The sequence below is a fragment of the Patiria miniata genome, unplaced genomic scaffold (genome assembly GCF_015706575.1).
Source record: "Patiria miniata isolate m_02_andy unplaced genomic scaffold, ASM1570657v1 HiC_scaffold_3, whole genome shotgun sequence".
NCBI lineage: Eukaryota > Metazoa > Echinodermata > Asteroidea > Valvatida > Asterinidae > Patiria > Patiria miniata.
Genome location: NW_024037069.1, coordinates 16,994,691 through 17,022,155, shown reverse-complemented (window position 1 = coordinate 17,022,155; position 27,465 = coordinate 16,994,691). Strand labels below are relative to the sequence as shown.

General features: G+C 43.4%; 1 protein-coding gene across 3 annotated transcripts; it reads left to right on the top strand.

Moving 5' to 3' along the window:
- Positions 1-1,086: 1,086 nt before the first annotated feature.
- Positions 1,087-26,922, top strand: LOC119738639 (coadhesin-like). 3 transcript variants are annotated; one of them, XM_038213552.1, is made up of 17 exons: positions 1,087-1,276; positions 1,779-1,994; positions 3,759-3,850; positions 13,717-13,838; positions 14,570-14,682; positions 15,156-15,503; positions 16,392-16,562; positions 16,984-17,172; positions 19,367-19,540; positions 19,971-20,141; positions 21,024-21,206; positions 21,778-21,948; positions 22,413-22,533; positions 23,220-23,461; positions 24,821-25,025; positions 25,450-25,577; positions 26,075-26,922. In XM_038213552.1, the coding sequence occupies exons 1-17, from the start codon at positions 1,207-1,209 to the stop codon at positions 26,092-26,094; spliced, it is 2,736 nt and encodes a 911-aa protein (XP_038069480.1). In that variant the 5' UTR covers positions 1,087-1,206; the 3' UTR covers positions 26,095-26,922. The 3 variants fall into 3 exon arrangements, with proteins under 3 accessions (XP_038069480.1, XP_038069479.1, XP_038069477.1); XM_038213551.1 differs by lacking the exons at positions 1,087-1,276; positions 1,779-1,994; positions 3,759-3,850 and adding an exon at positions 6,343-6,595; XM_038213549.1 differs by lacking the exons at positions 1,087-1,276; positions 1,779-1,994; positions 3,759-3,850 and adding an exon at positions 9,197-9,300.
- The last annotated feature ends 543 nt before the right edge of the window (positions 26,923-27,465 follow it).

Genomic DNA, 27,465 nt, shown 5'->3' with positions numbered 1-27,465 from the left:
TTAAAAATTGTCGGGAACCGTTAGAAAATCAAACTTTAATTGATTTAAAGAAAATACTGTGTACATGCATTAATCGCGAAAAAAAATCCGAAATCAAGCACTTTAAATTGAACAAAACTAAAAACACTATGAGAATGCATTGTTACATACGCCATACGAGTAAAAATCAAGTTATTTTCCATGATAGCCTGTTCAAAATAACACAGAATTAGCCTGCATTTTGCCTGAATGTGGGTTTATTCTTATTCATTCATGTTGTGTGTGTGTGTGTGTGTGGAGGGGGGGGGGGTCCAGACAGGGTCGGCGGGAATATTTGGGTCGGTCGGAAATGACAACCAAGAATAAAAAAGGGATGCCCTTATTGTGGGACTTTTTCCAACGGCAAATGGTCGCTTGCTAGGTATATATGCATGCATCCGACGCCAGTCTGACGGTGACATGTATTACATGCAAGAAATAGGTAACATCTGTCACGTCAAATTAAAACAAACGAGGTTTATTTCAGCATTCTCTTTATAAATGTAGAACATTATGCATGGTCTTCGTGTTAATCAGACATTCAAAATTATGTTTGTGCTTATATTAATAATAATAATAAAAGTTAAATTCTGGCGATCTCTGGTTGCCCTTAGGATTAAGAGGTTTTTTTTAGGTAAAACAAATTGCAATGGACCTTTTTTCACGAAGAAGCCATTTTTGTCGTGTTCCCTGAATGCATTTTGTAAATTGTGAACATTTGAATGGTATGGTGCCAGACTATTGAAATATTCTAGCCTCACTCTGGTTTCTTTTTAAATCTGGCTTAAAACATTAAGGCATGTTTAACCACAAATTTTAAATTATTCATCAGAGCAGACTGGTATTAATTTGTAACATACTTTATGTAATTGCTTTCATTTCTCTTCGTAAGTTCCAAAAATGAAGATTTTACCTCGATTTTAATTTAATATTGCCGACCCGCGAATAAAGCCCATACTAGGCCACGCCGTATCATATATTTATGAGGAATGTTATTGTTTCTGCGCCAAATCACGACGCCAGTCTTTTATTCCATACTCTATACCGCGCGTACCGTGCACGGTACGCGCGCGACCAAGGCTGAGTTTGAAATTTCAGTCACGATGGCATGCGATCGCAAAAGTTTAGCCCGTCCCGTCTTATTTCAGTAATTACAAAATTAATGATTCCCATTCTGGTCGTTTCAAAATGAAAACAAACGATGGACTGTTCTTATTGTTACTGGTACTTGCTGCTCAGCTGGATGAAACGTACCAAGGTAAGATCGTCAGGACATGAATACGAAATCGACGGTTTAATTTGCAGGATACATGTACAAATATATTGCAAATATTTCTAAGGAACCCATATAAATAGCTGTCCATGAAATGCCATTTGAAGCCATTGAGCTCAGGACTTACAGATTACACACAAGCATTCAAATGCAAATGATATTTTAATCATTTAAATCAAGACTAAAACATTGTTTTTACTGTCAGATGTTTTGAATACTTATGAGGAACAAGTCATCCATTTTTTCCCTGAAATATTAATGGCGATTTTGGTATGTTTTCCTTTGCAAGGTCTCCCCCATTCATCGAGGTGGGGAAACAGTCCACGTTTCGTTGTATCGAATGGGTATTTCTCAGTTCTTAGAACGGTAAATGATCAGTGGTGGACAGCTGAATTTTGTGATCTTCATATTAAGATAGACGTAACTTGGGAATATGCATAATAAATTATATAAATCTGATCAAACATATTATATTTCTTCTTCTCAGATTGTACTGCTTACGAGTTCAGGGAGACATTTGCCACGTTTGTGGTGTTGGACGTCACATCACCCACGGGAGACGAGCGGTGGCTCACCTATGGCTGTCGCTTCGGATATCATTTCGACGGAGAGGACCCGACCCAGCCGGACTTCTTACTCTCGCAGGACACCATGCACTGCGAGTATGGCAGATGGCAAGAACGCCCACGAGTATGCGGCGCAAGTAAGCTCCGATTCCATTGGTCTATACAGGGTGGTTAAAAAAAAGGGACGCCCACATTTGACAGCAATTTTCACCTATTTTTACAAAGTATTTTTAACTGCCGATTAGTAGCTATTAAAGTACTGGCCTTTTAAGCAACTGTGACGAAAAAAATCGTTGCATTTGCACATTTTTTGTTGTTGAGCTATGCTAATTTGAACATTTTATGTGCGAAACCTGTTTTGTCCACGGAGGTATACATTCCCTTCGCTTGACTGAGCTCAGCTATTGGAGCTTTATTTGAAAGGGCATTATATTTGATTGTTATACATGTATTATGTAATGTTATGCAATAATGAACTTAAGCCAACGGCTCATTGAGTAGATGATCTTAACACTGACATGAATAATTGGACAGCTTCAATAAAAAGTTACCAGGGCAAAATATATTTTGGTGGGAAGGTTTTTGAATTTGTATGAACTACGAAAACGTCCAATTTACATAAAATAACCCGTGGACAAGACTGATTTTGGTGACTTGTATTCAAATTAGCATAATATCACTATTTTTGCGACTTTCACTAAGCTTTTTTTCACCATGCAAAGTAAAAGGCCTATACCTTACTACTATGTGAACAAATATTCAAAATAAGCTCATTAAGTAAGTGAAAATTGCTGTCAAAAGTGGGTGTCTTTTTTTTTTAACCACCCTGTATATTACTGCCAACACAAACCAATAATTGGGCCATTTTTCTTCAGTACAGGGAAAGAACTCCGTCTTTCTTTCTATTTACTTCTTGGTCCAAAACTTGATCTGGATTGTTTCTTTAATGCAAGTTAAAGCAACGTGTTTTTTTATATACAGGGTGAGTAAGTGAAGTAAGTGAAGTTCTGCGTGTGGCACTTTCAAAATCTAGGATATGAAAGCCCAATTCATAAGATTTCTTTTAGTACACGAGTCATTCAAATCACGCATGTACTTTTCAAGCTACGGAATTTTAAACATAACCACCGTTTTAAAGTTCTGTCCACGGATCACAAAAATAAGGAGTGCGTTCTTTCAGCAAAACGAAAACAATTCACACACATCCCTATGCGATTTGTTTTCGTTTTGCTGAAAGAACCCTTACCTTTTGTGATCCGTGGACAGAACTTTAAAACGGTGGTTGTGTTTAAAATTCCGTAACCTAAAAATTTCATGAGTGATTTGAATGATTCTTGTGCTAAAAAAAACTTATGAATTGGGCTTTCATAATCTAGATTATTACAGTCCTACATGCAGAACTTCACTAAAACAATGGTCCCGACATTTGGGTTTCTTTTTTTTTTGTAATTCACCCTATATACAGTAAAAAGCGCTATCAACAAGATGCATCGAATCCTGTCTTAGGCCTGGGAACTTTGGCACGCGAACCCCAGTTCCGAAGACTAGATTTGATTCATCTCGTTGATATGATAGCGATCTCTGACGCCACAACGGTAGGACCGCGATTGCCAGGCGGTTGGGACTGGCTGCGTATTAGAGGAGCAACATCCTAATCCAGACTTGGACCAAGACTATCTGTCAGTCAGCGATATCATCTTTGGAAAGGCTTCGCTTGTCAGTTGGTTTCCACACACCACTTATTTTCAATGTAAAAGCATCCTGTTTCAAAATGATATGCTTGTACCTGTGATGTCTAGTTTGTTACGGGTCAATAAACAATCACATCAGAATATTTTTGTAGAGGCAACTTATCAATTGGTATATTGGTTTGTTGGTTGGTTGTCATTTTCATTTTGCAGAATACAACAGTCTACTGGAAGCCCTCGATCACCTGGACTACCGCAATGAAACGGCCTGGGAGGGGGAAGCGCTGGAAATTGATTTCTTCATTGTAAGATTTGATAAGTCAAAAAATGTTTGTGATTCTCACTTACTTGCAATTTTAAATGCTGCACATTGTAGCACACATTCATAAAGATTAATTTCAATTTCAATTCACTTCACTTTATCTCAACACTTATTTCCATATTGCAAAATGTACATTCAGATAATTTTACATCTTGAAGGTCGATATAAGAACGGTATTTGATGAAATACAAGAATAGAATTATAAATACACGATATTTTAACTGACACCTTTCTGTGACGTAAACCAATGACTGGATTGGCAATTTTTCTGAATTTAACGGTTGTCATATTCCGTGCGACCCATGTACACTCACCCATCATTATTGCAAACACCGGCAATCTTGGTCCCCCTATCGTCCCTAATCCTCATTCCTTTGTTTGTATTCCAACTTTTTAGCAACAGCGCTCATTGGTTTTGTACACGAATTTCAGTCGTGGACGTTCGGTTAACCGCAGACGTATTGTTTGTGCCCTAACCTTATACGTACACGATTGCCGGTGTTTACATTCTTACCGCCACACACACAAACAAAACAAAACAAAAACCTGACCAACCTCTCGCCAAACCTTGTTCAGTGTAGACAATTACTTTTTATTACGCATGCGTATTATGGGAGGGCCCTGTCACACTTCTGCGTATCCTAATTCCTTATGAGTTTAGCATTGACGTTTTTTTTTCATACGCAGTCGTACGCACAATACGCACCTCATATGCATCTTTATCGTTTTGTGTAAGTTTTATGTACACAGGCATACGCATGGTACGGCCCAGTACGCTGGATAGTTTTGGGCATGCACAAAACTACGCTGCGTACGCTATTACGCAGGTCATAAGTTATAAATACGCAGCGCATCGGTCCCGCATCGGTCGAGCGCGGTATGAGTACGCTATGTGTTCAGGGGCAGCCTCGACTCCAGGGGCGCGTGCTCGTTCCTTACACTAACCCCTGGCTGTGATGATGACGTAAATGACACTGAATGGCTATTCACAGCGTACTGCGCGGGCATTTCGAAGATTGCACACCGGGCGCGCCCATAATGCGCTCGCGCTCGCGTGCTTAGCTTTGCACGTTACGTCACGTACGAACAAAAAAATTATGATTCAAAATTCGCGAAGCCTGTACGATATGGATTATGTCAGCCGCGTTTTTCGCTAAAAAAAACCGGTATCTGTGGTTGTAAAGGCACGAAAGCCGAAGACGGTACGTACATTTAATACAAAACTTTGCTAATTAACACAACGTCCAAACGTTGTGTTTGAAAGCATTGATTCTTCAAAATCACAACTTTTAACATTTTAAAGATGGCGTCGACACGTAAAACGGATAAACTGCAGCCATAATTATAATGTACCGTATTTTGGTATTGTAACGATTCCGGCTTGCCTAATATTAATAAAATCGGGTCCCAGTTATCTGCCGGAATCTTGAATGAAGAGTCGATGAGTGAGACGGGATTCTTGGAGGGGATGGGGGAATTATTTACAAGCGACCACAAGATAATGAACAATAAAAGATGTCCACAAGCAGTAATTCTTTCAACCGATCAAAACGGTAAACTCAGTTTATTTAATCTTCTTGAGTAAACTTGAATATCTTTGGGACAGCGCCCTCTATTATAGGAAGTAAGGAAATTATAATGAAGCTGTGGTATGAGTTTCTCAGTGGTAGCGTGAGTAGCGTATCGATTCGATGGCCGCTTTTCCTGTAATGTTTTATACAATCTCAAAATATTACAGCGCATAAAGTAGTTTCTTATATTTTGTCTAAAGTGTCGGAATTTTCACACACAAAAGCGCTCGTGTGGTTTTCCGCCGACAAAGCCCAATTAATAGCGCAAGTAGCCTGTACCATGGAGCTCCTTTTTATAGCTCCGTGCCTGTACACGGTTGCTTGCTTAATCAGTGCACGCAAACGTGGGGCAATAAATAGGTCTTGAGGCCTTGTCTTGAGGTCTTGCGCGGCCTACTCCAAGAGGGAACAGAACCCAAATACTCGGAAATCTGTGGAATTTATAGGCACAGTGCGGACGTGCTCTGCACGCGCGTACGCGCGCATCTCATACAACTGCAGTGATTGGCTAAATAACACAACAATCTACGGTAGCTTGTAACAGCACAGCAGTACGCATGCGCTGGCTCACAGTTGTGTCGTAAGGTAACGTACAGCATGTACGTTCATTCAGTAAACACTGTGCATGTGGCAACAACACAACAGGAAGTCAGCGTAGGCACTGCTGAGAGTCCATAGCCCCGAGGAATTATGACTGCAACTAGCCTTGACCAAGGCGTTGGGCTTATCGATTCGCCGATAAAAAAAAAAATCGCCGATATTAAGAAAATCCCTAATCAACTTGGCAAGGCATTGCGTGCACATATCGATGCCCGTACGCTGCTAGTGAGAAAGTAACTTGTACCATACAGCGATGCTTTCACGTACGCACGTACACACACGTACTCGTACAACAGCCATGCACACACAGTACATGCATGAGCTAGTCCGCGTAACCCAACGCCTTGATGGTTTTGAGTTGACCCAGCAAAACCTATTACGGTAATGAGGTACCACCCCCGCGTATACTGAATTCTCATTGGTCAGCCCGCGATAGGCTAATTAACAAACACGTCGCATCCGCGAAGAAACGCTGCAATGGCGGCCCGTTGCTGGGTGAAAGTCGTTCAGTCCCAGTCTGTCCGAAGCAGTATTGAAGGCTCCAACGAATTATGCAGGTAATGCTGTCATAAGACGATCGTTGCCCACTCAAATGGATTCATTACACGAGCCGAAAAACTCGAATCAATGTCAAATTGTTGAAAAAGTGACGAACATTTCGCTCTCGCTAAAAAGACATGGAAGACGCCATGATGAGTAATGCATTATGCATGCCGCGCGTCGTCACATGATTCTTGTGAAGCTTACGATTGGTCAGCTAGAATGAATTAATCATACTATTGGGAAGGTTGTTTCATGTGATTGGTCCAAGACGAACCTACATAATCATGCACGGCATACCCGCATATCCTGAAGCCCGCCCATTTTTTTCCAAAACTGGACGAAAAAGTAAAGAAAGACATTAAACCCGGAAGTTGCAGACCCAACAAGGCGGTCGTTCGACAGGCCACGCGGCGCGTATATCCCCCACACGTACGTACGTATATATATAGTTCGTCCTTCGAAATTCGAAGATGACAGCCAACATCTCCATACTAGTTGGTGTTGTGTGTTCGCAGATGGCTAATAAGTCCAATTCTAGCCAGGAAGCTACGGTCCTACACTGGACACACTAGGTTGGGGGTGGGGGTGGACACGTAGGGAAGCATCTAGCTGACGAGATTTTCGTTGCTGTCGTTTCAGCTCAGCCTCCCTGATGCGACGGGCTTCGAAGCTTGATGCACCTTCGTGTGATAATCTTCTCCATGCCGTTCGATCATGGGCATGTTCTTCCCAGCTACTCACATTGAAGTTGCATTGCTTCATGGTTGCTTTAAGGCAATCCTTGTATCTCTTGAATTGACCACCAGCCGATCTTTTGCCTGTTGTTAGTTCACCGTAGAAGATCTTTTTGGGGAGTCGATCATCAGGCATCCGTACTACATGACCTGACCAGCGAAGTTGAGCTCTCATGATCAAAGCACCTACACTGGGCAATTCCGCTCGCTTGAGGACTTCAGTGTCTGGGACCTTGTCTTGCCATCTGATGCGCAAGATCTTACGCATGCAGGAAAGGTGGAAGTGGTTCAGCTTTCTGATGTGGCGGCTGTAGGTTGTCCAAGTTTCACAGGCATACAGCAGGGAAGTCAGGACTGCAGCTTGATACACACGCAGCTTTGTTTTCAAGCTTATGCCTCTCCTATTCCACAGACGCTCACGAAATCTTCCGAAAGCTGAGCTGGCTTTGGATATCCGATTTGTGATTTCCTGGTCTATGTGGACCTCTCTTGACAGGGTGCTGCCCAAGTATGTAAACTTGTCAACAGAATGAAGGATGTGATCTCCAATGGTGATAACGGGTGGAACATATGGCTTACTTGGAGCAGGTTGAAACATCACTTCTGTCTTTTTCAGATTGATTGAAAGTCCAAAGCGGGAGCAAGCTGTTGCGAAGCAGTCCATGATGAGTTGTAAGTCTTCCTGGGTGTGGGCGACAAGAGCACAGTCATCGGCATATAGGAGTTCACGAACTAATTCATCGAATACCTTTGTTTTTGCTTGAAGTCTTCTCAGATTGAAGAGTTTACCATCAGTCCTGAATCTCATCTTCACGCCGATGTTGATGTCACGGAAAGCATCAAGGAGCATGCTAGCAAACACGACACTGAAGAGCGTTGGTGCAAGGACACAGCCTTGTTTAACTCCATTTGATACTGGGAAGGGTTTTGAAGACTCCCCATCGTCCGTTACTCGCGCCATCATACCATCATGAAACTGCTTAACCATCTCGATATACTTTTCAGGGCAGCCAATTTTGGACAGGAGTTTCCAGAGTCCTTTTCTACAGACGGTGTCGAATGCCTTTGTCAAGTCGACGAAGACACAGTAGAGGTCGGTATTCTGCTCTCTGCATTTCTCTTGTAGCTGCCGGACTGCAAAGATCATGTCGCCTGTACCTCTTCCTTTTCTGAAACCACACTGGCTGTCGGGTAGAAATGTGTTGGCAATGTGTGTTATGAAGCGATTAAGCATGATTCTGGCGAGGATCTTACCAGCAATGACCAGCAGGGAGATTCCTCTGTGGCTGTCGTACGTACACCCACACGCAGAACACAGTAGGCCTACATTTACTGCCTTATTACACCATGCGTACAGTCCGTACTCACGTGTGTTTGCTTGCTGGTTGTGTTAGCCGTTCGTACGGACAAGGGTCGTACACGCACGTAGCCGCGTTGATTGCGGGTGCAGGGCCCGATTATCTCCCTTCGACAAAAAGCCGAGAGACCGCATTGAACAAGGCTAGACTGCAACAGGATCAAAGAACAAATTCAACAAATATTATTAGATTAAATTAAAGGTTCCAGCTAGGGAAAAGGTCAGTTGTATACAAAGTTTCAAGCACTAAAATACTAAGCTAGCAAGGAATAATTGTGATATTAATAAGCATCCTTGCGATTTTCGCCACAGTATATTTAAATTAAAATTCCAGTGGCAGTCCGACTACAGGGGCGCGTGCTCGTTCCTTACACTAACCCCTGGCTATGATGATGACGTAAATGACGCTGAATGGCTATTCACAGCGTACTGCGCGGGCATTTCGAAGATTGCACGCCGGGCGCGCCCATAATGCGCTCGCGCGCTTAGCTTTGCACGTAACGTCACGTACGAAAAAAACATTATGATTCAAAAGTCGCGATGCTTGTACGATATGTATTATTTCAGCGCCCGTTTTTTGCTAAAAAAACCCTGTATCTGTGGTTGTAAAGTCACGAAATGGAAAGGGGTACGTACATTGAATACAAATCTTTGCTAATTAACACAACGTCCAAACGTTGTGTTTGAAGGTATTGATTCTTCAAAATCACAACTTTTAACATTTTAAAGATGGCGTCGGCACGTAAAACGGATAAACTGCAGCCCTAATTATAATATACCGTATTTTGGTATATTTAAATAACACAATTCCAGGGGTTACGATCGTGCAAGGCATGATGGGAAACAACATGGCGCTGCAAGATCGTTCTACTATATAAAGACTGGATAGCGAACAGAGAGCTGCACAATGAATGAATTTGACGCCATATTGGTGAGACCGGTGATGATCTACAAAGGACAAGTTGCCGTCTTTATAGACAGCATGATTACTTTTGTAACATCGCGGTTCATTTGACTTATATTTTGACCACCACCACTGACCAAGGTTTACAATTATGATCGACGTGAATTACTTTTTTAATGCCGCAGTTCACTTTTTTCGGCGTTTTGGAAAAATAATCACTACGGAAATGTGTCCCTTTTAGAACATCATAATATGTGTACATGACCAAAATGCGCGTCAACTGTTGATACAACGCGCGCGTATATACGCGCTGAACGTTCGTATTATACGCAGCCATCTTCGTGAGACCGGGGGCGAATTGGTCAATATGCAAAGTCTACTGTGTGAATGCTGTATGGATATCCGCTATCCAGTCTTTATATAGAGATCAGTGCTTTATATATGCTTCAAAGTGCAGAACACAACCTCATCATCAGCAACACTTTGTTTCGACTTCCAAATAAAAACAAAACGTCATGGATGCATCCCCGTTCAAAACATTGGCACCTGATTGATTATATTATAATCAGGAAGAGGGACATTGCAGATGTGAAAATCACCAAGGCTATGAGAGGAGCTGACTGCTCGACTGACCATCGACTCATCCGTGCGAAGTTCAACTTCAACATCAAACCACTCAGGAGACCTCAGGGCAAGAAGCCACCAAAGAAGCTCAACGTTACCAAATTAAAGACCGCCGCTGTAAAATGTGAACTGTGCAGCGCAATGTACCAGCAATTCATCTCTGCTGACTTGGTCTCAGGCGACATTGAAAAGGACTGGAAATGCTTCAAAGATGCAGTCCACACAGCAGCTTTCGAAACTTTGGGCCCTGTTGTTCGGAAACATCAAGATTGGTTTGATGGAAATGACAAGGAGATCAAGAAACTTCTTGAAGAGAAACACCGCTTACACCTATCCATGATCAATGATGAAAAATCCGCATCGAAGAAAGCAGCCTTCCAGAGCATCCGTAAGACACTGCAGGCCAGACTCAGAGCTATGTGCGACTCATGGTGGAGCAAAAAAGCGGACGAGCTCCAGTCCTACTCAGACTGTAAAGACATGAAGAAGTTCTATGATACGCTCAAGAAAACTTATGGGCCAAAATCATGTGGCTCTACCCCCGTCATGAGCTCTGATGGAACCACACTAATCACAGAAAAGAACCATATCATGGACCGTTGGGCTTCTCACTTCGAAAATCTGTTAAACAGAGACTCAAACATCAGCACTGAGGCATTAGATCAACTGCCTCAGAGCACTGTCAATGTAGCCCTAGCTGAAGTGCCCACTACCTCCGAGACTGAAGAAGCCATTGATGTACTATCCATGGGTAAAGCAGCTGGCTCCGACTCAATTCCTGCCGAGATATACAAAGCAGGAGATGCTTCGTTCGTGCAACGCCTCACAGAGCTATTCCAACTGATGTGGATCAAAGGAGTGCTTCCCCAAGAGTTCAAGGATGCCTCCATTGTCCACATTTATAAGAAGAAAGGCAACCGTTCCATTTGCGACAGCCACAGAGGAATCTCCCTGCTGGTCATTGCTGGTAAGATCCTCGCCAGAATCATGCTTAATCGCTTCACAACACACATTGCCAACACATTTCTACCCGACAGCCAGTGTGGTTTCAGAAAAGGAAGAGGTACAGGCGACATGATCTTTGCAGTCCGGCAGCTACAAGAGAAATGCAGAGAGCAGAATACCGACCTCTACTGTGTCTTCGTCGACTTGACAAAGGCATTCGACACCGTCTGTAGAAAAGGACTCTGGAAACTCCTGTCCAAAATTGGCTGCCCTGAAAAGTATATCGAGATGGTTAAGCAGTTTCATGATGGTATGATGGCGCGAGTAACGGACGATGGGGAGTCTTCAAAACCCTTCCCAGTATCAAATGGAGTTAAACAAGGCTGTGTCCTTGCACCAACGCTCTTCAGTGTCGTGTTTGCTAGCATGCTCCTTGATGCTTTCCGTGACATCAACATCGGCGTGAAGATGAGATTCAGGACTGATGGTAAACTCTTCAATCTGAGAAGACTTCAAGCAAAAACAAAGGTATTCGATGAATTAGTTCGTGAACTCCTATATGCCGATGACTGTGCTCTTGTCGCCCACACCCAGGAAGACTTACAACTCATCATGGACTGCTTCGCAACAGCTTGCTCCCGCTTTGGACTTTCAATCAATCTGAAAAAGACAGAAGTGATGTTTCAACCTGCTCCAAGTAAGCCATATGTTCCACCCGTTATCACCATTGGAGATCACATCCTTCATTCTGTTGACAAGTTTACATACTTGGGCAGCACCCTGTCAAGAGAGGTCCACATAGACCAGGAAATCACAAATCGGATATCCAAAGCCAGCTCAGCTTTCGGAAGATTTCGTGAGCGTCTGTGGAATAGGAGAGGCATAAGCTTGAAAACAAAGCTGCGTGTGTATCAAGCTGCAGTCCTGACTTCCCTGCTGTATGCCTGTGAAACTTGGACAACCTAGCCGCCACATCAGAAAGCTGAACCACTTCCACCTTTCCTGCATGCGTAAGATCTTGCGCATCAGATGGCAAGACAAGGTCCCAGACACTGAAGTCCTCAAGCGAGCGGAATTGCTCAGTGTAGGTGCTTTGATCATGAGAGCTCAACTTCGCTGGTCAGGTCATGTAGTACGGATGCCTGATGATCGACTCCCCAAAAAGATCTTCTACGGTGAACTAACAACAGGCAAAAGATCGGCTGGTGGTCAATTCAAGAGATACAAGGATTGCCTTAAAGCAACCATGAAGCAATGCAACTTCAATGTGAGTAGCTGGGAAGAACATGCCCATGATCGAACGGCATGGAGAAGATTATCACACGAAGGTGCATCAAGCTTCGAAGCCCGTCGCATCAGGGAGGCTGAGCTGAAACGACAGCAACGAAAATCTCGTCAGCTAGATGCTTCCCTACGTGTCCACCCCCACCCCCAACCTAGTGTGTCCAGTGTTGGACCGTAGCTTCCTGGCTAGAATTGGACTTATTAGCCATCTGCGAACACACAACAACTAGTATGGAGATGTTGGCTGTCATCTTCGAATTTCGAAGGACGAACTATATATATATAGAGAGAGAGAGATCAGTGGATCGTACCCACGGGGCACGAGGTTGTTCCAGGGGTTACGATCGCGCAAGGCATGATGGGAAACAACATGGCGCTGCAAGATCGTACCCACGGGGCACGAGGTTGGTTCATGGTAATTCGCTGACCTCCTATATCGGACGCATACATAGCGTACTTGCAGCGCAGATACAACGCACGCTGAACGAACTCATATCGAATGCCGACGTATTGCACGAATTAGTACCGCTCGTCCCGCGAGCGGGCAGCGCATTGTACTTATTCGTTACTTATGAGAAACGCACAGATAGCGAACTTGCGCACTGCATACGCAACTCATATGCATCTCATACGTAGTGGATGTGCTGAATTCGTTACTTGTTCGCTAGATGTGCGTCGCACATAAGTCAAAGTAATCAAAAAAAAATCGACGTTTTTGATCGTACGGCTGCGTATTGAAAATTTTTGATAAGGAACTCATAAGGAATGAGTAACAGTGGCTATACCTCAGTTGCAAAAGGGGGTCTGCTCATAAGTCCGACGCCACATAGGTCCGACGCCTCATAAGTCCGACGCCTCATAGCTCCGACGCCTCATAGCTCCGACGCCTCGTAAGTCCGACAAATTAAACGCCTCGTTTTTCCGTTGTCGGACTTATGAGGCGTCGGACTTATGAGGCGTCGAACCTATGAGGCGGAATGAATACATTTTATGCCTCATAAGTCCGACGCCTCAGTCCGAAATTTCGGACTTATGAGGCGTCGGACCTATGAGGCGTCGGACATATGATACGGCCCCTGCAAAAGAACAAAGTGCGTTCAGTATAGCCAAGCTTAACCAGTCGAACCAAAGTTAATTCCTCACCAACCCGGCAATCTGCAAACCAACCCAAACCAAGCTATTAACCTGACAAAACCCAATCATATGCTGAAAGCAACCCGATTCGAAAGTCGCCCCATAGCACATAAAAACAACACATTCGTTTTATCAAAAATGCATTTTCCCCAGAAAAGTCCTGACTACGTTAAAAAGGGACCTTACGTGTTCAAGGCGAACGGGGATGAGGTACAGAACGCATCCATGTCTGGCTTCTTACGTCAGGACCGAGGGCCGTATTCAAGATATGTAAGGTACGTATTATGGATGCCTCTTCGTTTATAACAACAAAATAAAAGCGAGGCCTTAGGCCACAAAAAAGTGTCCGGTTTCTGGTATGGAGCTTGCCCAAAAAGTGGTGCGGCGACGCGGCTTTTTTGTTGTTGTTTACTTGTTTTTTTTGCTTCAAATGTCGGCTGATGACTGCAAAAGGTGCCCGACTAAACTTAGTGCAAATATTATGGGAGACCAGAGAGGCCACATAAAGCTTATTCTCGATCATAACCCCATATCAAAACACGTTAAAATTGTCCAGCAGCAGGATTCCAGTCAAACCAGTGAGTTTTGCAGTTTTGAGACATCATCTTTCATCGAATTTTTTTTTTCATTTTGCCGACGCGCATGGCTACGGTGACGCGCGCGCATACCAGAATCCGGAGACTTTTTTTTGGCCTTACTTGCAAATAATGAAACCATGGGCTTCCTGTACGGCTCCGGCTCCATGTGATTTTAGTCCCTCGTGATCGCGAAACGTTGATAAAAATCAATTTTTGTTACCATTTTTGACCGTCGAACTTGATCAGTATTTGAGGCAGAAGTACACAGAGAGACTGTTGTCGTCATAGGCACACGGTAGTTTGAAAAGTAATTGTGCGCCACAATGTCAAACAAAATGACTAGCAAAGAATATATTTCATTATGCATGAAACCTTTTCATATTGTCTTTATGTCTTTTTTTTTTCATTTTTCGTCTGGCTGAAAACAGATGGACTGCCTATTTAACCAAAGCGGACACCGGCTACTACTACTATCACGATATGGAAAGTCGCGGACACAAGCGGAAACCCAGATATGAATATTTCTATATTGAGATTTATGGTATGTACAATTCAGAAGTTATTTTAAGGGTTTTTTTTAACTTGATAACGAACTTATTATGAAGATGCAGGCGTTGGCCTGGATCGATGTATTGTTTGTTAGTTTTGGTTGCATCTTTCCTAGATTTTGCCTTTCTAGAAAGTACCTTCCTAGGAAACTTTTGGTCGCATGGGAAAAGATTCTGGACTTAAAAACTGGTTTGACTTGTTTGATAGCCTGTATTCTAGTAAACAGTTGAAAAAGTAACAGTGTCAGATTTAGATTTGGATGAATAAACTTGCAAACACACAAAAAACGTGCCGTTGAGGCTTTACATGATTAGGAGTACAAATTGGGTCAAGTTGAGCGGAACGGGCCTATAGGCCTACACCACAAAGAGGCTTCTCAGAAGTACCACAGGTGTAAACTCGACGTCTCGGTCAGTTTGTTGTGACCATGGTTAGAAAACAATATTACTGTTTATTGCTGAACAGGACCCACGCACGGCGAGTGGAGCGAGTGGGGATCCTGGGGCGAATGCACCGCGACGTGTGGAGTCAGCACGCGCTACCGCGAGCGGGCCTGCGACAACCCGCCGCCAGCCAACGGGGGCACCGACTGCGCGGGCCCCGCCAACGCCACCGAACCGTGCGCGGTGGATCCTTGCGCGGTCCACGGAGGCTGGTCCGGGTGGGGCGAGTGGTCCGCGTGCTTCGTGACCTGCGGCGGAGGGAGCGTCTCCAGGAGCCGAGTGTGCGATGATCCAGCCCCGGCCTGGGGCGGTGACGACTGTGTGGGTGAGGCGGTGGGGTCGGACGTTTGCAGCCCGGATCCTTGTCCTGGTGGGTAACAAGTTTGTAAACGAAAAATTGCATATTTTCCATTTCGAGTCAAGAGAATTGTAAACCTTAAACTCCAAGTATAAGACCAAGCTGAGTTTATAGCTTAAATAATGTTTTTACACTTAAATATGCTGTGCATTGACAAAGGCAATAGTGATGTAACTAACTAAGCGGGCTCATGGAGACACGCCCCTCCCAAAGGCCTTTCTTGTGCCAATTACCCCCCCCCCCCCCCCACTGCTCAGAATTTTGTTGAAAGACAACATGGGCCTTTTGCTGTTAAAAATCCATTGAGTGCCCCCTAAAATTCCCCTGTCAATTGGACCCCAGTATAGTCCACTGGTATAATTACATTTTTCACCTTGACACCCATGTTGAAAACACATAAGAAATTATACATGAACATTGGAAATGGCTCAAAGTCTGTTACGGCACTGTACATTGTATAAGCAAAGATACGACTGAAATCACTCTTAAAAATAGTATTCCCCTCCTTGGTAGCTGATGGTTACACTGGTCCCCTTGGTCTACGTGGTCGTGATTTGCTGACTACATTAAACTGTACATCCGTTATAGGTCATGAGATGGAATGCCATGGGTCTGATTTTCATTCTTTCTTTACTTGTTTTTTTTCTCTTAAAACGTTTTCTTAGTCATTTGGAACATTTTTCTTTTTTTTCCCATTTGTAGTTTGGAGGATATCTTTTATGGGAAATAGAGTCAGAGAACCGACTTGCAACTCAAGGTGCTTTGATATATGCCCATAGTGAATGTGTGGTATGGAAAAAAATATTGCTACCTGGTCGACCTGTATTATATCTTGTGTTGGCTGCTCTATTTCCACACTAGTGGCCTCCTAACCAGTCAATATTGTTCTCCTCCTTGTAGTTGATGGTAACTGGGCCCAGTGGTCGACCTGGTTGGCATGCAGTCGCACGTGCGATGGCGGTACCAGAGACCGGGTCCGTACGTGCACCGACCCGCCGGCCCAGCACGGAGGGGCAGACTGCAGCGGAGAAGACGCCGAGGTCGAATCGTGCGGAGATGGTGCATGCAGAAGTAATTACAGCCGTGGCCATATTAAAGTCAACTGTGTGCTTTTTAAGTTCGAAAATTAAGTTATTCATTTCCAACATTATGAGCTTTCAAGTTAGATATAGACTGGGATTCTCGCTCATTAACTAAAACCTTAAATGCGTATCAATTTCATGGACATGTAGCAAAACACTAAGTGTGGTGCAGATCGCTTATACAGAACAGCAAAATGTAAGAGAGAATATCAGATTCCTTGTCCTCGAACGGAGATTTCTTTTGTTTAGAACGTCCCGCTCACGTACGCCGCTATATACGCGTGCACTTATTCTATGGGAGAAGTGTTATAATTTATTATTTGGAACAAAAGGAAGCACAATGTTAGTCCTCGGATATAATGGAAAAGTGCGACTTAGTGAAAGTTGTTGATACCTCTCATGACCATCAGGAGACGGCAACTGGGCCCAGTGGACGGAGTGGTCGCCGTGCTCCAAGACGTGCGGCTTCGGTAACAAGACCCGTGAGCGGACATGCAGCGACCCGCCCCCTTCCAGTGGGGGTGATGACTGCCCCGGGGTGGGGATGCCGGCCAACCACTTCCAGCAGGAGGACTGCATGGACGTCTACGACTGCCCAGGTACGAACAGATAGATAAATGTGCTGCAAATAGCCTAATAAGATATATTATTCTAAAACAATGTGAACAAGGGCCCCGGGAAATTTTGTATCATAGATGCTCTGTGGTGCATGCTGAGGCGATTCCTGGCCCCTTTCCTCCTGAATTATTTAAGCAAAAGTTGTTAAGCTTATAAAGATTTTTTTTAAATATATACCTCTTGTTTTTACAAATTTTAAGCTACTGTGTACTTCAAAGTTGCAAACCATGTATTTTCGTCTGCATAATTTCAAGCATTGTATTAAAAAAAAGGAATTGTATTGACTTAGAAAACTGTTGCAATGGGCGATGCGCTGGGGCATTTGCTCCAAGGACTAATGCGAACGCGGAGCAGTGTCTTACGGCGTGGGGTTCGGGGTCCACTGAAGGGCCCCGGGAAAATTTTGATTCTATAGATGCTTTGTGGTGCAATCTGAGGCGATTCCTTGCCCAATTTTAGCAAAATGTTGTGAAGATTATTATAATTTTTTTTCCATTATCGCTTCGGTTTGCGGTAACACCATGCGTTTTTTTAATTTTTTTGTTTATTACTTTAAAATTGTACGCATGTATTTCTTAATACAAGCCTAGTTAAGTTTCTTCTGTTCTTCACTTGATAACCAAGTATTTTCGACTGCATAATCAGCTTCTTGCATTTTATTTTGAAAAGGAATTGGATAGGCTGAGTAAAATGTTTTATGGGTGTGTAGGGCTAGGGAGATCTGTCCCGAGGACTAATAATGCGGAGCACGAATGTCATTCGGGGTGGGGTCCAGGGCCCGCTTAAGGGCCCCGGGAATTTTTTTGATAATTAGATGCTCTGTGGTGCAATCTGAGGCGATTCCTGGCCCCTCTTTCCCTGAGTTATTTGAGCAAAATGTTTTAAGTTAAATAAGGATTTTTTTCATTGGTTTAATATATACTCTTGCTTTAACAAGCCTTTTAAGTTTTTTCTGTTTTTCACTTGATAACCATTTTCGTCTGCATAATTATTTCGTGCATTTTATTTTTGAAAGGGAATTGTATAGTTTGTAAACTTTTGCATGATGCTTTCTAATGTTGTGTATCAAGTTCGAATTTTCAGTTTATCAATAAGAAAAGATTTTCAATGGAAAATTTCTACGGAAACGGACATGTTTTGGACTCCTCAAAGCGCCGAAGAAATGCTGGCAAAGTGTTCGTACGAAAACCGTACCATTGACCAATAGTGTGGTACAAAGAGCAGCGTACAACGTGTATGTCGCGCTCATTGCGCTAAACGTGCATGTTTTTCGTACCGGTGTCACATGAAAATCCGACTCCTATGAAAATCGGACCCCTTTTCCCTATTATTGGTTAATCCTTCTCACGTGACCGGTCACTTTCCTAATTACCATACTTACGCATGCGCGTTATTACCAATGAGTCCGAATTTCATAGAAACGTAAATTCACGCTACACCTGTCCGCACGCTCATATGAATCGTATTTCATAAACCGATACTATGCAGGGTTAGGTATGGAGTACGTACGGTGGTCGGGATCGCGGTTTATTTCGAAGCTTCTCGAGTTCCCTAGTCATACGGCCAGTACACAATGTTTGCAGGCCGCTGATGTTTAATATCGGCACCAGTATTTTTGTTAGAAGGTTGCCCTCCTTCCCTCCATTTCTCTCACCTCCCCATCTTTTCCCCCCTGTTTTATTCATTTTATTTTTTTGTGGACTTAATTTGACGGGGGGCACGTGCCCCCGCGGCCCACCCCTGGATCCGCGCCTGATGCAAAGAGATAATAAGACAACAAATTATTCATAAAAACAGTCTTTCAAAATAACAGTTGTTACAGAACAGGGTGCAGATAATAGCTTATTCCTCGTTCAGGTTCAGCAAAAATCTCTTGTTTGACAGATATAGGCCTACCTATGTTAAAACAAACCCAGGCCACCTTAAAATCTTTCTATTTCTAAACATTGTGAGTCTTTGTTGTTGAATAGCTAACGTACACCAGCGTTTCACATTTTGTGCTCAAAATAAACACTTTTTGGAGTAAGTTAAAATTAAGCGTTTATAATTGGTTCTGGATAGAAAGCAAAGGTATCAGAAAAGGCATTTAGGGCATGCACAACACGATAATACCGCCACCATTTTAATAATATTTTTTTTCGTGCAACACTCATACATTTTGTAATAATTCATTAGTGGACGGTAACTGGACGGAGTGGTCAGCCTGGGGTAACTGTACTGTGTTGTGCGGTGGAGGAGAGATCGTCCGAAGCCGGGAATGCACCAATCCCGTGCCGGCATGGGGCGGTCGTGACTGCGAGGGAAACGCAACGGACGTCATTCCAGACTGTAATCCAGAACCATGTGGCGGTAAGCTATTGGCCCTTTGCTCGTTCCGGCTGGAAGAGAGGCTAAACATGGCAAGTCTGTAGGCTATCGTTTCAAGCAACCAAGCCTAGCCCAGGTGGACTCCCGTACCTCGTCACTTCTTCAGTCGTAATGCAATGAAGAAGTCGTCCAAACTGGGCTAAACCAAACCCAACGACACGAAAGCGACTTACAAATGAAAAGTAACCCTTTCCTCAACATGTCGGTTCCATTCAGAGAGAGCATAAAAAAGGAAGGGAGTAGTTTTCAAGTTGATGGAGCAACGATACCTTCATTGTAGATTTGAAAAATTGCTGCCAAGTTTCAGGATAAATCGGGAGTCTATTTGGTTCCCGATGAAACCATTTACTAGATTGCTTATTTGTCACTGTGACAACTTTCATGTTTATTTCCGAGGTTTTTTTTCCGTCAGTTGACGGTGGTTGGACTGACTGGTCCGAGTGGACAACATGCACCAAGACGTGCGGGGGCGGCACCACGCTCAGGAATCGGAGCTGCACCGACCCGCTGCCGACACACGGCGGGCGGGACTGCGAGGGAGACGGCGGCGAGATCGAAGCCTGTCACACCGAACGGTGCTTGGGTACGTTCAACGACGTAGTCGGGTGCTCTCGATCTACCAAAATGAACCAGGCGAGGTTGGAGAAGTTTGGAGAATGAGGCAGCATGCCTGCTGTTAATTTTTGAGGATATACCGTGTCAAGGTCTTGAGCTAGCTATGCTTTGCGTTGTTTATGATTTAGTCATGCAAACATTAATGCTTAGAACATGGTATCATCCGCACTGCTTCTTGACAGTGGCGTAGCCACCGGGGGGGGGGGGGGGGGGGGGGGGGGGGGGGGGGGGGGGGGCGACCGCCCCCCCTGAAACTTGCCCCCCCCCCCCAGTCGCCCCCCCCCAGTCCCCCCCCCCCCCCCCCCCCCCCCCCCCCACTGAGATTTTGAGTTTCTAAAAAAATTGTCATTGATCTAAATCTAAATAGTTGCGAATGATCCACATGATGACCACTGAGAAACGACCCTTCGACCGGCGACCGCGGACCAGTAAGCTGACAACCGGCGTGACATAGCGCATAATGATAATCATCCGCATTGATATAACGTCTTGAGTTGTGTTGGAGGATTTTGAAGGATTGAGGCAGTGGTCTCGGCCCTCCACTGATGATTATGGAGGAATGAGGCATTATCAAATATCTCCATGGAAGTAGGTGGATGATTTTGAAGGATCGAGGATACATTCAGTAAAAAAAAAAGGCCTAAAGGTTTATCATTGAATGTCTTACGGAATAATTAGTAAAACCGGAGTACTAGGTTTTAACTTATGTTAAACTGTCAGAATTGAATCCAACACACTCACAAAGGACGTGACCAAGTTTAAGGTTTAAGCCAAGTTTAACTTGAGTTTTAACAGACGGCAGAATTACCATGCGTATTTATGATCATACTTTTTCTTACCTGTTTTCAAGATGGCGCTTGGTCTCAGTGGTCGCCGTGGTCCGTGTGTTCCCATAGCTGTCGTGGAGGGGTCCAGGCACGGTCTCGGTCCTGTACGGACCCTAGGCCCGGCTTGGGAGGGAGTGACTGCCCGGATAGCGGCAACATGAAGAGTTACAGTCAGTGGCAGAGGTGCAACGAGCAACCGTGCCCAAGTAAGCACAAATAAAGCAAATATGCCTACTGCTTAAAACTTCGTAAGTCTGTGGAATACTGTGCCTGAGTAAGAAGAGTAATTTACATCACGGGAAAAGGTATACTTCGTACTTCGTTGGTATCCTCCTGAAAACACCATCTCGGGATCTTGGCTAGGAGGTCGCTGGGATACATGTCCATGGACTTTACCTACCCTTACCAAACTTTGTATATTTGGGTTTTGCATCACGAGTAATCGATTTAGCCTATTTGCGACATTAAAACTGCACCTAGAAATGGGACTTGAATGATTATGGAGACATTGAAATGTCTTCCTAATCTACCTTGTATCCCTGATGTGCAACTTGTTAGCAAAATGTTTCTTCCTATAATGGACTATTTATTTGCGAGAATTGCAATACATCAGATATGAACCGGCCAGCCGACCCCGACACGCTCAGCGGTAGCCGTTGGTTTATAGACGCCATGCAGAAGGTCGTGGGTTCGAGTCCCACGCGAGTATCGGCTCGTGAATTCTTCTTACAAGCTCTCGATCGAGCACCTTTTAAAAACATTTTGATGTTGTTTCAGTTCATGGTTGGTGGTCTAGCTGGTCGGCGTGGTCGGCCTGTCCGGTGACATGTGGAGGCGGCTACCGTGTTTCAGCCAGGAATTGCTCCCGGCCCGCGCCGCAGTGGGGCGGCGAGCAGTGCCGAGGGAACGCAGTCAAGACATGGCGGTGTAACACCAAGGCTTGCCCACGTAATTATGTCCAATGATTAGAATTTTACACGAGTTTTTTTTTCCAATTCAGCCGTTTAAATCAGTTTTCTTTGCTAGAGAGTTGAGGCTATTAAACCTAAACAAAAGTGGCTGCTATATCGCGGAGATTTGCTTTTTGATTCTGGTATCTACTATTTAAGCAGGGTCGTCATTTTTTTGCCTACTCAAACGACAAATTATTCCGGGAAAGCAAATGTGTGCAAATGGGCAAATAGACGTTTCTGTGGCGAATAGATTTCTCTGTCTAACGGCAAAAACATGGACAGGAGTCTTCAACGCCCGTTTGAAATAGAAACGTAAACGTTTGCCGTTTGAACAGTTATGCCTGCTGAATTTTGTCACTTATTATCAGGGCGCCCGTGCACACACCATTTTGTGAATCTGGTACAAATAATCTAACTCTAATTGTTTTAATTTTCTGTACAAATAATGACATAAAACAGTGTTTGGAGCACCGGACGGTGTCGCATTTTCCCCGAGTGACACGAACATCACAGTCAGTTGGCATGTGCCCATGGAATATGAGTGGCCATTGCTTTATTACAACGTACATTACAGGGACAGGCAAGTATCTCGAGACATTTTTTTCTTAATGACAGCACTTGTCTTGTCGTCTCCCCCCCCCCAAAAAAAAACAACCCCACTATAGAACGTATAACTATTCCCACAAAAGCGAATTCGTTTGGGCTATAGTTTGAGTTTCACTCCGGAAGATGTAAAACCCATTTAGAAAAAAACGTACATATTTTAAACCGGTCTCCAGATCTTTTGTGTTGTTAATTAATGCAAAGTGCTCACGACTCGGACGTGACTCGAACCCCTGAGCCCTTTCATTGTGCCATTCGTTAATCCCGTAGGCCTATAATCTGTGTAGGGCTTCTGATTTTCACGACTCGGTATTTCATGATCTATAAAGACTTCAATCTTGACTGGACTGAGTTTACCGAGGATTTTCGTGGTCAAAAGCTATAGGGCCGGCCACAAAATATTATTTGGCAATGTTCGAATAGGGAACAAGTGGAATGCGAATTTGTTTTGACCAACAAATTTCTGAGTAATTTAAAAAGAGCATGAACTCACAGCAGGTTTTAATTAATATCGTTTGCATTGCAGCTCTCCTGTTTGCTCTTTTGTTCCATAGATGCACGAGTAGACCGCTTGTGCCGTTGAGGTGAGAAAAAAATGGCGTTTGGCCATTTATGAGTGTATTCAAGTTTTTATACTCGAAACCTTTTTTGTCTCCCTTGCAGACTTACCGGCAATGAAAGCCTCCACACACTAATCCACCCGAAGTCGGAGGTCCACCCTTACCCCATCTACAACCTGACGTCGTTCCGGACTCTACCTACCAAAGACAACTCCACGTTCGCCATGACGGTCCGCGGGCTGTCAGCGTCCACCGAGTACGAGCTGTGCTTGACGGCCAAGCATGGGTACGGCGCGGCCACTAGCGGCCACAGTCAGGTCACGGTGGTAAAGACACTCAGACATGGTATGGAAAAAAAAACCAAGTACCTATCGATTCAATGACAGAAAACTTGCCCAAAATGAAGATGAACACTGATATCGAATACCTTGTGAAAATATTTCGCCCCATGCATGGTTTCGTTTATAAGGAAACTAACTTGATTTTTTTATTCCAACAAAAAGACATAATTTCCTCCCATTTTTTTGACGTCTACAACCCTCTTAAAAAAGACTTTTTGGTTAGGGCACAAACAGACCCGCTTCGCAAGCAGACTGGTCCGATCCGCACATTCGATACTGATCGTGGGGCGGGAACCAGCCTAGCCCTCGAGAATGGAATTATTGTCTGGCAGCCAATTATTCGAAATTGTAAAGTAATAATTCAATAACTAAACATGGGGCGATTTGTTTGGGTTCATGTCTCATTAAAAAGTTAGATATTTTGTATTGCTAGAATACTGAGAAATATATCAATGGGCCTTATGTACAATTTTGGCCATTGTTGTCGTGTTCCCTGAATGTACATGTATTTCATAATTTGTGAACTGCTGAATGGGATGGTGTCAGGCTATTTATTCACTATAGCCTCAGTTTCATTTTTTTTTTAAATGTGGCTTAAAACATTAGAGTATGTCTAATCACAAATTTTAAATTATTCATCAGAGCAGACTGGTATTAATTTGCAACATCATTGCTTCCATTTCTCTACACAAGTTCCAAAAATGAAGATTTTACCTCACTCTCAAAGTCTCAATCCAATATGGCCGACTCGCAAAATAAGGGCCATTAATAAGAAGAGGAATCAATTTAATTTGGGATGAAAATCGAAAATAATGAACGCGAGTTAAAAGGTGGTTTCAAGATACAGTGTACGTGGGCACACTTAGTCTTATTTTTGCGCGCTATTAGCAACGGAATCCAGTATAACGAGACCTAAAAAACTTGTGCATACTTTTTCTCTGTATTCTCAACGTATGGTATCCACTGAGCGGATTCAGCACGATAAGGTGTGATGCACCCCATATAAGAGTTTGAGGAATGTTATGGCTTCACACGAAAACATGCACAAAAAGCATATGATCATAACTATTTAGACCCTTAACCTTTACAAAAATGGATGTCACGTCCGTATCCTTAGTAATAAAGAATACGAGTAGTTATTTCATCCTTCGGAAAGAAGGCTACCGATATCATCTATTTGTGTAATGGCCCAGAAATACGTTGATGAAAAGGCACCAATTTACAAAATTCGCCGGGGAGCGTGGTGAGCTGGCGGCCAAATTTTGTTGAGAAATTAACCATCATTTTGTTAGAGCCCATAGTGGAACATAATTTAATACGCTACATGAATGTATACTTGCCATCTTTTTCTTCAAACTTTCAGCTTTTCCGGCTCCGCCCGCGCCGGTCACGATCGAGTACGGGAACTACGCCATCGAGCGGGAATACAAGGTGCTGATTCGCTGGTCGCCGGTCACGTGGTCCAACCACACCGCGCCCACCATGTACCACGTGATGATCCGAGATATCAAGATGACCATTGACAAGCCGTGGATCGTGCTAGATGAGGTTCCCACGCAAATCACAGGGTCGGGAATCATGCAGTTTCTGACTAATCGAAAATAATAAATGCTCTTAACATTTGCCCAAAACACCTTTTGATATAGTCTAACTTTCCACTGCGCTTGTTTCGTTGTAATTAATTAAGGTACAAGCTTTATTAGCATACGAAGCCTGGAGATTGCGCAAATCACATAATTTTGTATTCTTAATTATGATAAATAATTACATGTACACTGAATTGTGTGTTCAAATAGTATAGGTTGGTTTACGTTACCAATTAGACATCGGCCTACCTCAATATACCCGAAGATAGGCCTATACCTAGGCCTAAAGGTCTATTGGTTTCAAAATATCAAATTCGTTGACGAACGATTATGCAGAAAACGATTTCAGAAATTCTTGTACTTTGTTAATCAATTAATCTTTCGAAGATTTATTTTTTTCCTACAGGCATCTGATACGTCAGGGTTCACAGTTCAACCTCCGTGACAACGTGTACATTGTCCAAGTTGCGGCGAGTAACCAGCATGGTAGCAGTCTACCAGCTATTTGCAGGGAACTGGTGGATTATTTGGCAGGTAGGCCTACACGATGGAGAAAAAAAAATTCAAATTTTCTAGAATTAACCTAAATCTATATGGTATATAAAGAATATCATTATAATCTATAATATAATGTTAGGCTTATAATGTAGAAAATAGGTGGTGAAAGTGGGATGGGAGGGGGCAAAGGGGGGTGATTTGCTCCCCCCCCCAAAAAAAAAATCGGCAATAAATTAGCGCTATATTCTCAAATCTTGGCACACACATTTTGGGAAAAAATGTTGCAACCTGACGCCACTTCGGCGGTTGTGTGCAAAGTCTATGGGGAGTCAAAACACATTTCTAAGTATTTCCTCACAAACTTAGAAATGCAGTTTCTCAGTCCCAGATAAGTTCATGTCTTATCATCATTTTTGCTATGACTGACCTTCATTGAGATGATATATGAAGAAAAAAGTGGCGTCAGGTTGCAACATTTTTCCCCACATTTTTTTTTAGTTAACTGAGACCATTATTTTGTTTTCTATCCACAGTGGAGGCGGATAAAGAGTGACATCAGGTCACAGAAATGTCCCGAAACCAAGACACAGGACGAAACTCGAGTTGACTACAAATAAAGCTACTGGCATTTTAATACAGACCTCGGAATACGTCATCCTTTTCTTCTCGTGTCCTCATTTCAGTTAATTCCTCTATCGTACCTCCTGTGATTAGGCCTTTGTTAGATTTATGGATTTGTTCATTTCCGTGTCTTCCTTGACGTATAACCGGAGTAAAACACGCGGTCGGTTGATCAGACCATGGATGGAGCTATAAAAAGCCTTTTTATAGCTCCATGATCATGACCCTGCGTCATGCACGGAACATGCGCTAGTCGATATTGTGGGGGTTTACACAAATTGTTGACTTCGTCTCCGCTTTGCGCTTCAGTGAGCCCAGCCGCATGATTTTAATCCTCAGCTTGACCGGGTCCAGTACAATATTTGGGCCATTTTCTGCTACGGAACATCGATTCTGCCACTCAAGGCTTTTGCATGGTCTAATTGCACGAATATGAACGCAGCAGGATTCTTTTAAGTTGAACCTTCGGCTACAGTACGAAGACTAAGCCTGCACGAAGCCGGGATTTTATAAACCTCCAATAAGGTATAGCGCCCTCTTGAGGAACTGAAGCTTTTCGAAATTAAGGCTCTTTTATATTATGAGCCTCGGAGCCTGAGGATTTTTCTGACAGGGAAAGTCCACTGACGATGTCATTGGGAAAGACCCATCATATTTAAAATTCGAAATTTTGAAATTTTTATTTCTTTAATGGCCAAAATGATTAAAAAACTGTTGACTAAAGTTGTTACATCCAAATAAATTTCAACCTTGGAACCTATTTGTAAGTTATTGTGAAATTATTTTAACTGCAGAAGATTGATCTTTTTATTTCAATCATCCTTTGAGAGACTTCACAAGTGTTTGGAAAAATTCCTGAGATAAGGCCCCCCAAAAAAGTCTCCGGTTTCTGGTATGGAGCTTGCCCAAAAAGTGGTGCGGTGACGCGGCTTTTTTTTTTTTTTTTTTACCTGTTTTTTTTTGCTTCAAATGTCGGCTGATGACTGCTAATGGTGCCCGACTAAACTTAGTGCAAATATTATGGGAGACCAGAGAGGCCACATAAAGCTTATTCTCGATCATAACCCCATCTAAAAACACGTTAAAATTGTGCAGCAGCAGGATTCCAGTCAAACCAGTGAGTTTGGCGGTTTTGAGACATCATCTTTCATTGAAAAGAAAACTTTTTCATTTTGCCGACGCGCATGGCTACGGCGACGCGCGCGCATACCAGAAACCGGAGACTTTTTTTTTGGGCTTAACATGTCAACAAGAGCTATTTCATCAACCAAGAAAAAACCCAAATCAGATCAAATCTACGATA

Coding starts and splice junctions, on each gene's coding strand:
- LOC119738639 (XM_038213552.1), top strand. CDS start 1,207: ATGAAAACAAACGATGGACTGTTCTTATTGTTACTGGTACTTGCTGCT. Junction 1,277..1,778: donor GCTGGATGAAACGTACCAAG/GTAAGATCGTCA, acceptor TCTTCTTCTCAG/ATTGTACTGCTTACGAGTTC. Junction 3,851..13,716: donor TGGAAATTGATTTCTTCATT/GTAAGATTTGAT, acceptor CATTTTCCCCAG/AAAAGTCCTGACTACGTTAA.